Source organism: Zalophus californianus, chromosome 17 (genome assembly GCF_009762305.2).
Source record: "Zalophus californianus isolate mZalCal1 chromosome 17, mZalCal1.pri.v2, whole genome shotgun sequence".
Taxonomy (NCBI): Eukaryota; Metazoa; Chordata; class Mammalia; order Carnivora; family Otariidae; genus Zalophus; species Zalophus californianus.
The window spans coordinates 10,305,833-10,316,334 of NC_045611.1; the positions used below are offsets into that span (position 1 = coordinate 10,305,833).

Below are 10,502 nucleotides of genomic sequence, written 5' to 3' on the forward strand. Positions count from 1 at the left end.
TCCTAGTGTTCAATGACCTGCGGTTTGGGTGTGAGGAAGAGGGAGATGAAATGCAGCGAGAAACCCTTCCAGGGAAAGCTCATCACTTTCCCAGAGCGAAGGTGCCGCAATATTAAGAAACCAAACCTGGAGTTGGAAGAAACCTGCCAGCGAGGGGCTTGTCCCGCCCGGCCGGGCTTCAGCGTGGCAGCGGGATGGTATCCATCACCATGGCAACAGGTGAGCACCCTCAGATTTCTGTGAGATTCTCAGGACGGGGGCAGCCCACCAGCGCCTGCTGTGGGGGACCCGTCCAAATGGAAAGACCGGAAGCTCAGGTCCGGAAGGCCAAACGACTTGCGATCTTTGGCCAGCTCCACCACCTGTGTGGCCCTGGGCTGCTTCCGTCATCTGTGAGCTTCAGCTTTTACAGCTAGAAAATCAGGATGATAATGTCTCAAAGAGCTGATTTTTTTTTCATGAGCACCTAAGATAATATAAAGCACTTAGACCAGGCTGGTCACATGGTACCAAATATTCACTCTTGCTTCTGCTCTCAAAATCCCCACGAGAGTCTTGTATTTTACCAACATTGCTCATAGTCTTGACTCCTGTGGTTTTTATGTCATGTTGCTGAATGATGTAATAATGCATTTGTTGAAACTGCCTTGTTCGTGAGTACGTTTGTCCCTATTTCGTAGAGGAAGCAGGGAAAGCTCAGAGTTGGTCACTTCAGGTAAGGAACCCCCCACCACCAGCTCTTAAACCCACTAGGTGTTTGAGGCACCCTTTTTCTCAGAAGACTGGGGCAAAATTTTGGTTTCACTGGTTTGGTTCTGATTGGCTGGGTTGGTGTGTGAAGCAAAGTCTGAGAGAGAAGTTGTGTTGTGGTCCTTTCCAACCAGCAGATGTCAGAACTCGCTGCCCACCCCATCATTAAACACAGGGGCTGGGTGGGGGCATGTGCAAGCACAAATGTAGCTCTGTAGATTTGTGTCCACGTCAGTACACGTACATACACACAATGTGGAACGTGTGTATTTATGTGTCTGTATACACCGATGCGTGCCTATGTATTTGTAAGTACACCGACATACACATGTATATATATCATGCGTGTGTGTGCCTGTGTGTATTGGGGAGGATCTGAGAACTAAAGCATGAGGAAAAGCAAAGGAAACTAGTATGATTGTGTATCTCTAATTGGCTACACGCTATTTACATCACTATGGACTTCTTTTTCAAATTTTATCACTGTCTTTTTTTAAGAGGTTTGGAAATTGCTTCATTTTAAGGCTATTTAGGTCAGGTATCAGCAAACAATTGCCAGCAGGCCAAATTTGCGCCCCCCAAGTCCCGCCTATTTTTTTGTAAATAAAGTTTTATTAAAACAGAGCCATGCTCTTTGGTCTACATATCGCCCAGGGCTGCTTCTGTGCTTCAAAAGGCAGACTTGAGTGGTTGCAATAAACATACGTGGCCCACAAACCTGAAAATATTTACTATCTTGCCCTTTACAGAAAAAGTTTGCCAATTCCTGGTTTAGATGATAACAGTCCTACAGCTGTAATACCTGTAGTTCTTGGCATTAAATCCAAAACTCATGTGTTTTCCATCCCCGCATATTTTTTCCTCCCAAATACCAGTCCATATAATGATGCTTGTCCAAGATGAACACTTCACCTATCTGCAATAAGAAAAATAAGATTTATGTAGTGAATTTTTAAAAGCAAAACAAAAAATAATCAATGTAAAGGGATTTTTTCCTGATATTTCATTTATTCTTTTGTTATGAAATATCTTTATGTGTCTGGAAAAAATACAGTTGATAGTCCTTGTTAGTCATCTATTTTTTTTTTTTTTTGATTGAACAGCGAAATCATTGACTTCTAGGAAGCACCACACCCACTGTGCCAACTCAGAATTTGGCCAGGCACCGAGGGTGGGATTCCAAAGCTGTCTCGGAAGTATTATTTCTTCCCTGCCCTAATTCTGAAGCATCCCCCGCCCCCCACAACTGCATCTGCAGAGATTATCTGGAATTCTTTAAATACTGTGATGATTTGTTTGGCGTCCTTATGGCAGCTTCTGTATTTCTGGAAGCTCTCTTCTTTATGAGTTCACTGAAATGGAGACACTCTCTCTGGGGCGAGATAGATAGCATTCACCTAAGACCCCCTTCTAATCCGATCACATGGCTGTTGTGTATTAGACTGTGGACGTGAGCACACATGCCGGGCTCTGGCCAATCCCTGCTTCATCAACAGGGCACCCGGGTCATGGCATGAAGCCTGGAGATCCCTTCTGTATGACATCACTGACCTCCAAAAGGACAACCTCCAGTTGAGTGTTGCTGACTCCTAGCTCTTTCCCTTTTCTGCAGTGCACGGTGACCTGCGGAGGGGGTGTCCAGACCCGCTCAGTCCACTGTGTTCAGCAGGGCCGGCCTTCCTCAGGCTGTCTGCTCCATCAGAAACCTCCAGTGCTGCGAGCCTGTAATACAAACTTCTGTCCTGCTCCTGAAAAGAGAGGTAATGTGCCCCCCACACCAGTTAGTTTTACTAGTCTTCAGAGAATTTTTCAAAAACCTGTTTTTGAATTTTTCAAAATCCTGTTTGGTTGTACAGTTGATTCCTTGCAACAACTCCAGGGGGTGCCATTCACACCACTGTGTGAACCGTGCTCTGCACAGGTGTACAAGGCACAAATCAGGGGTGGTTTCTGCTCAAAATGATCTTCTTGTTTGCACACCTATGCAGGGAACATTTTATTCTATGGTAAGGCTTGTTAGCCATTAATTCTTATTTGAAAGGGGGAAATAGTCATTTTGCAAGTCCATTTTTTAACACTGTTTTAGTTAAATAAGATAATGAAAAAGTAACCACCATGTGCCAGAGATTACACTCATCAGTGGGAATGCAGGCATGAAGGGGAATTGTCCCGGAACTCACATTTTAATTGGGGAGGCAGGTAAGTTGCAGTCAGTCCGTGAATGTACATCGTCCCAGGACCACAACCTTATGTGTTTCCTGAGTTACAGGCCATTCTAACAAAGTGTAGCATGTGCTGATGGGAAAATGGGAAATCGAATTATCTGAGTGAACTACACTGTGTTTCACTAGCCCAACTTACTTCAAAGTAATCTGACCAACACACCAGGAAAAGTCTGCTCCCCCTAATCAGATTTCCTTGTGCTAAAGATTTATGTTCCACCATGTACCTGCTGCATTTTCTTTTCATCCAAGCACGGCTTCTCCAAGACTGTTTCATTTCTTACCCTGTGCTTTCCAATCTGTGGTGAATCAGATTCAGGACTTTGACTCACTGGCTCTCCTTGTCCCTAGCACTTCACGTGTCTAAATTGTTGCCCTTGTTTATCTGCATCTTAGAGCCGTAGCTCCAGGTTCTGGGCAGGGGTTTTCCCTCCTCTTCCCCCTCTCCTTCCTTATCTGAGGCTTGCACGAGATAAGAGAACTAGTAATACAGCCGCTGCTCAGAGCCACATCACTTACAAGGCAAAGCTGGAATTCTCCAAACCTGCAGCCTTTTTTGGCAGAAAGCTTATGGGGGAAGAAATACACATTTTGAGCAAGTGGTCATGTACCTGCAAACTGTCTCCTCCTTTCTTCCCCGTTGGTGACTTCTCCTTCCCCCCTTCAGTCAGATGGCCCCACATGCCAAGAATCAGAAGTACAGTCCCCCTAGGTACTTTGAGACAGGCTTAAGGACAATGGCCGACCATGAAAATTGCTCAGCTGTATCTCCTGGGTAGGAGCGCTAGGTGGGGAGAGCCAAGACACATGTTACATCCAAAATGGGGAGGGGAGGCCCCTTGGTGTTACTATTTTGTTCATCCAGCACCCCGCCTGGCACACCGTAGATGCTCAATACGTGTTAAGTGGAAGACTGTGTGTGAAGTACCTTGAGGTTCTTTACTTCCTTCAAAGCCAGGTCACTACGCACCTGCCGTATATCCCTAGCATTCTTCTAGAGATAAAAGAACAAGGCAATATCCTTTTCTTAAGCTACAAGGCGTCAGTGTCTCAGAGGAGGAGGAAGATATGACAACAGATATGAGTGGTGGAGTGTTACCAGGGTTATAATGGAGGGCAGTTCTCCATGGGTTGCAGGGAGGGGGCCGGTGAAAGACGGTGGTATGAGAAAGGGTTATTAGAAGAAGGATGTCTTTCCGTGCCTCTTGAGTAAGGTCTCGTTTATGAAGAGGAGTAAAGTAAGGCAGATATGAAAGACAAGCCTGCGTATTTCTTCTTGGCCAAAATGGGGCCTACGGTTTTTACAAGTTGGAGGCCTCCTCCCACTTCTCCCGTTCCCATCCCAAATGCAGGGGGAGTGGCCTGCCCAAATTACTGCTGGCTTAGTCTTCCTTCTTAGATCCTTGGCAGGGTGACCACAGGTGGAATTGGAGTGTGTTTTCTAAGACTGGGGTTTCTACAAGCATTAGTGGGCAATAAGCAAACCCCTGGTGCCTTAGGGAGGAGCTCTTGGAATGTTCTGAGACTCCCGTGATTGGCCCATGGCCAGGCTTTTGAGGCACCGTCTTCCCGTCCAAGAGCTGAAAGAAGACAGTTCTGCCCAGATTGGCATCATCCTGTCCTGCAGGACAGCCACGTGGGTGTGCCATCCCTCAGACCCCCACCCATGCTGGAAACCAGTCTAGGGCCCTCACTTGATGCCATCATCACTGTGGGATGCTTTACCTGGGTCTTCATCGGATCTCCACTTTGGGAGAACATCCTATGAGCCAGCATTGTGCGTATTTTATGTGTAAACCTTCCTCAGAATAGAGGGAGGCCTCGGGCAGTGACATCCCTCATCACTGTATTGCGACTGGTTGTTGACATAGTCGCAAAGAAGCCTGGGTTGCAGCCTAGTGGGATTCAGTGGGGGATGAGCAGCACCCAATATGAGTTAAGTTGACTCCTCATGGAATCTCACATCCTCACATGGAGAGGGGGCGGGATGGGCAGTATTGTACAGCGGGAGGAGCAAGCACTCTGACGTCACCAAAAGGATTTGAGTCCACACGCTGCCATTTACTGGTTTGCGGCCATGGGCACGCTTTTGAACTATTTATAAAATGGAGAAATAATGCTTACCTGAAAAGATCATTGAGAGCTAAGTCAGATGCTTCAATTTTTCCACATTTAGTACTTACCGTGAACTAGGAACTGTTCTGGTGTCTGATTGTAGATAGAACAGTGAACAAAATGCACAAAGTTTCCACTTTATATCTGGAAACAAAGAAGCCAATCAAATAACATACAATGTCAGATAATAAAGTAGAAAATAAAACCAAAGCAGGGTATAGAGAATGAGAATGAGGGATGGAGACAGGGGTGGGAAAACTGGTTCAGACAGACTAGTCAGGCAAGGATGATGTGATATTTAAACAGGGACCTACAGATGACCTAAAGGAAGGTGAGCTGTGTGTATGTATCTCGAAGGAGAGTGTTCCTGGCAGGGGCAACAGCACATGCAAAGGCCCTGAGGTGGGAATGTGTGAATCTGATCAAGGAACAGCAAGACACCTGGAGTCAGATGTCTAAAGTGGACAGGGGTTAGGTGATTAGCTGAAGCTGGTCCTGGAGCCGTTTTCAGTCTTTGTAAGGACGTAAGATTTAACTCTGAGTGAGGTGGAAGCTGATGGAGAGCTTGGAGCAGAGGGGCAGTGGGATTGGACTTGTGGGAAGATCCCCGGCAGTTACACAGAGAAGAGTGTAGGGGCCCAGAGCGGCAGGAGGATTTGTCCACTCTTGGTTGGGAGGAGGTTCCCTCAGAGCAGCGGCCATAGCGGGAGAGGCTGGGTGCTGGTATATTCTGAAAGTTGAGCTCATGTATAATATTTGTCATTTGTTTGCACGCAGGATGTGAGGCAAAGAAAGAGGACACCAAGGTCATCCTCAATAGCGCACATAAAATACGTGACTGACGACAGACGCTCAAATCACCAGCTATTAGTAATCATTAGAATAACCATAACCAAACACAGTGCTCATCTTGATGGCACAGTGATACACCTCCCTTCTCCTTCCTGACTTAAAGTTTGCTCATAGCAGAAGCTGCAGAAGCCAGCTGAAATCCCATTCTTAACGCAAAAGGAGTAAGTGTTGATAGAGCAGCACAGTTAGGACCATGGTTTTAGTGATCTGTTTTTATCCTGATGCAGTATTTCCACTGCATCAATAGGACAATCCCTGCAATTTAAATAGAAACTGATTCAGACGTACAATCTGATTGATTAGGCTACGTGCTAATTGGCTGGGATAGAAGACACTGTACAAGTATAAAAAATAATTGAAGATGAAAATATAGATATATAGATACATAGGCAAACAGTTTAGACGGGTGTTCATCTCACGTCTGACTTGTATCTTCTCCTGGGGCCCCACCCCTGCCCCCATGATGGTCCACATCAGTACACCTTCTTCTAGATGCTCGGGGCAAGAAGCTGATCATCATTACTGATTTTTCTTTTCTCTCTCATACCTTTACCAACCTGTTAGAAAGTTCTCTAGACTATATCCAGGAGTTATTGAAAAGAAAAAAGAATGATCTTAGTTCACCTTTCTACCCAAGTTGAGACGTTGTAGGTTTCATATTGGTTGTTTCAGCCATGAGGGTTCCAGGGAAACTTATTTTTTCAACAAATATTTCTTGAGCAGCTACTTTGTGACAGGCATTAAGCCTGAAAACAGTAGGCGAAACCTCTGCTCTCAAGGATTTTCCATTCTAGAGAGGAGCCAGACAGTAGGCAGCACAGAATAGGATGAGTGCTGATAGACCCAAGGTAGAAGAATAAAGCAGGGTGGGGAGTAGGGAGCAGGGAGTGTTTTCTGGGAGGCCACAGAGCACACTGCTTGTATGGGGGAGTGTGGGAAGGCCCTACTCTCAGTGACCTTCGAGCAGAGACTTAAAAGAAGGGATCTGGATGTCTGGGGGAAGCTACAGTATGCCTGGCATGTTAGGGCATCTGCCGGGGTCCCACGTGGGGGAGGGGATGAGAGGAGGAAGATGAGGTCAAACAGAAGTGGGGGAACCAGATCCTAGGGCCTTGTCGGCCTCTGTAAGGACTAACCCTTTCACTCTGGGTGGATGGAGGGGCCAAAGGGAGAGTTTGGGGCTGAGACATGACATGAACTGGCTTATCTGTTCAAAGGATCAGTGGGGGTACTCTGAGATGGGTGGGGCGCTGTATTTTAGGCGGAAGAACCAAGGCAGGGGAAGGAACTGCAGGCAATTCTGAATCACAAAGAGGCAGGATTCAAATCGATAGGAGAGCTGAGAGCCTGGCATGCCGTGTCCAAGGGCACAGAGCAGAGCTACTTAAGGATAATTTTGGAAGGGGGTGGGTGGGGTGCCTGTGGGCCATAGGGGGCGTTGGGCAAGGTGAAGGTAAAGTGACTTTTGAGCCTTGCATAGAGGAAGGGGAAAACACTTCCAACCCTGAATGAGAAGACTTATTCATGTGGAGGGTAGACCATAAATTACTTTTGAAGTTAAAATTCCTTGAGAATCCAGTAAAATGGCTAAGGCCCTGACTCCTGAAATGTGCACTGAGGTTTTTATAAAGAAAATCTTACATACAATTTCACATGCCTTCTCTGTCTAGTGAGGCCCTTCTGGGTGAGAATCCCTGATGTACAATGTTCTGCTTCCAGTCCATAATCCCATCTGTCAACAAAAGAAGTCAGGACTGGTGTTGACTTAAATTCACTCAGTTGCAAATTGGCTAGGAGATTTATTTAAATCGACCTGGAGTATTGCAGCTGGGCATCAAATGCAGGTGTGCTGACTCCCGATATCTTAGGTCTCCTGTTCCCCAAAGTAAGGTTCCGTGGACCAAGCAGCAGCAACAGCACCTTAGCTCTCACTCCAGACCCTCTGAATCAGAAGCAGTGGTTTATCAAGATTCCCCACGGGATTCCTCGCATGCTATGCTAGGGAAGCAAGATGGTGGCTCCCAGGCTATTGGGAGGATCAGACATGAATCTCTGGCTGGATCTGACATTTTCTTTTAACATCCACTTTCCCCCCTCCCTTTAACATTTAGCTAATTTTGATGTCTTAATCCTGCATCCCCAACCCTCCCAACAAAGTCCTAGTGTGTAAGGAGCAGAACAACTCAGAGGCACAAGGCAGGTGCATCCAAGGTCTTTGACCCGGAGGCTCTCACCTTAAGAAAAAGGCTAAGCTTCCTCCTAAGGGGTGAAATATTTTTTCTCTCACTGCAGAGGATCCATCCTGTGTAGATTTCTTCAGCTGGTGTCACCTAGTTCCTCAACATGGTGTCTGCAACCACAAATTTTATGGTCAACAGTGCTGCAAGTCATGCACGAGGAAGAGCTGATCTAGACACCCTCCCCAACACCCGAGGGCCAGGCTGTTCCCTCTTGCCTCTGGAGAGACCAGCGATGATTCACATTGAAAGCTAAACCCTGCAGACCCGCCATGCACTGCAGCAGAATCTGTGGAGCTGGCTCTCGAGGACAGACAGGCTCCCTTATCCACTTCCCCAAAGCACATGGTACTCCGAAGCACTTGAAAATGGGAAGCGAGCACAAAATGGACTTCCAAAAGAAAAGACAAAATAACTTTGATTTGCACTGTTACAACGAAAGAAGTGATGAATCACACTGACAGACATCACATTTTCATTTTGACAAAGTGAGAATCTGGTCAATGTTGGGAGAGACTCCCCCCTTTGAACTTCAAGGGTTCCATGGCAAAGACATCTGTGTCAAAAAGGTCCTTGAAGACTTCGGGTCAAAGACGGAGCCTTGGAGCCATCAAATATGGATGGAACCCATTGCCTGTCTGTTACTTGGAGCTCCCAGTGTGCCTGACACTGTGGACAGCCCAGAGTAGCAGTTCCCCAGGAAGCCAAATGGTGCTCATAACTGTGCTTGCTGCTGGACTAGCAAGCTTCATGTTATGTTTATCTAGTGTGCGTGTGTTGTTTTCATTATTTTGTTTAGAGTATATTCTGCTTCTAGAGAGTCTCCAAGACTAAAATTCACAACTTGAAAAGTATTCCGAGGAATATTCTGAAAACAGGGCAACATGGACTATTTGAGATCTGCATTTAATTGAAACTCAGACTCAAAATAAAAGCCCACAAACTCACATAAAAGGCAAATGTTGATGTCCTACACAGTACATCAACCTTGTAACTTTTGGTGCTAACTGAATAAGTCCACGGGAGCCTCTAGTCTGCTCTTTGGGAGTCAGAACTGGTGAGATGTTCATTTCTGGTAAAAAATCTAGGAGGAGCTAAATAGCAAAATAGCAGTGTTTTGAAAGAGAGTAGACCATCATTTATAAGGCTCCCTACATACTGTCAGAGCTGCTTGGAAAATTAAAGACCACTTGTGGTTTTTTCCCTACCAACTGTCATGTTTAAATTTTCCCTAAGATTTAGTTAACAAGAAAGAAACAGTGGCAATAGAAAAACCCATCTTGCTAATATTAATATATCATAAGCCAAGATCCTTTGATGAATAAGAATATTTTATAATCTTTCAGATGATATTTTCAGTCATCAGAAGCCAGCTGTTGATAGGCACTAATGAGCTTAAAATTGTTCTCAATTGGAAAATACCACACTATTTTGCCAAAACCAAAGTAACTTACAAGACTGAGTCCTTCTGTAATTTTTTGAGATGTGGTTAAAAAGGGCATATTTATGTAATTCTACTCTAGTCCTCAATTTCTTTGATGAATGTAACCCAATTTTACTGCTTTATAAAGTCTCAATTCAAACAGGGATTTGCCAGCTCAGCACAACCAACTAGACAGTGGTTTGTTAAATTTAGAGCATCCTTTGTTCCCATTCTAATTAAAATCATGCATTCTTGAATCTCAGAGAAATAATGATTAGAATAGTCTCTCAATCCACTTGGCTTAGCCTAGAGTAGTGGCCATTTTGTCATCAGAAACACAGCTCCACATCACCTACCCCTTTGCCCTCTGAAAAATTGCAAGTTATTTGTTTCTTTATATAATGATCATTTTATTATTTTATGGAAAAATTAATTTATTAATAGCCTATTATGTGTTCTCACTTGCTTCTGTAAGTGATATTAATTCTGAGGAAAAATGTTGAATAAAACAATGGGTTATAGAGAAAAGTCAAAATATATGTGTAATATTTAATTATTTTATAAGTTTTATAATAAAGTGTTCTGTTTCTTTATCTTTGAAATTTGTTAAGTTCTTGAATAAGGTAGAGGTCAGTTACTTCCAAGATCATTTAACTGTATAAATGTTGATTAGGAATCTCAGTACTTTCTCAATGAAAAGTTGGGAAGATAAAATACTCATTAATTGATTTTTCTGGCTTGTGTCTGAGAAAATTAGAAACCACCAGAAGTCGGGGTGAGATGGAGGACGTATTTAGCATCTTATAGAGATACAGAGTTATTTTTTCCTGCTCTAATGCTTTGTCAACATTTATGGAAATCATCCAAGTTAGATAAACCTACCATAAGCGTCGCTGGCTTTCT

At 44.6% G+C, this 10,502-nt stretch overlaps 1 protein-coding gene across 1 annotated transcript in view; it reads left to right on the forward strand.

Moving 5' to 3' along the window:
• Positions 1-10,071, forward strand: part of ADAMTS18 (ADAM metallopeptidase with thrombospondin type 1 motif 18) — a 77,605-nt gene extending 67,534 nt beyond the window's left edge. The window contains exons 20-22 of the mRNA XM_027617410.2: positions 7-219; positions 2,363-2,510; positions 8,232-10,071. Of these exons, the coding sequence (XP_027473211.1) occupies positions 7-219; positions 2,363-2,510; positions 8,232-8,347 (477 nt within the window). The 3' untranslated portion in view covers positions 8,348-10,071. The remainder of the gene's footprint in view (positions 1-6; positions 220-2,362; positions 2,511-8,231) is intronic.
• The last annotated feature ends 431 nt before the right edge of the window (positions 10,072-10,502 follow it).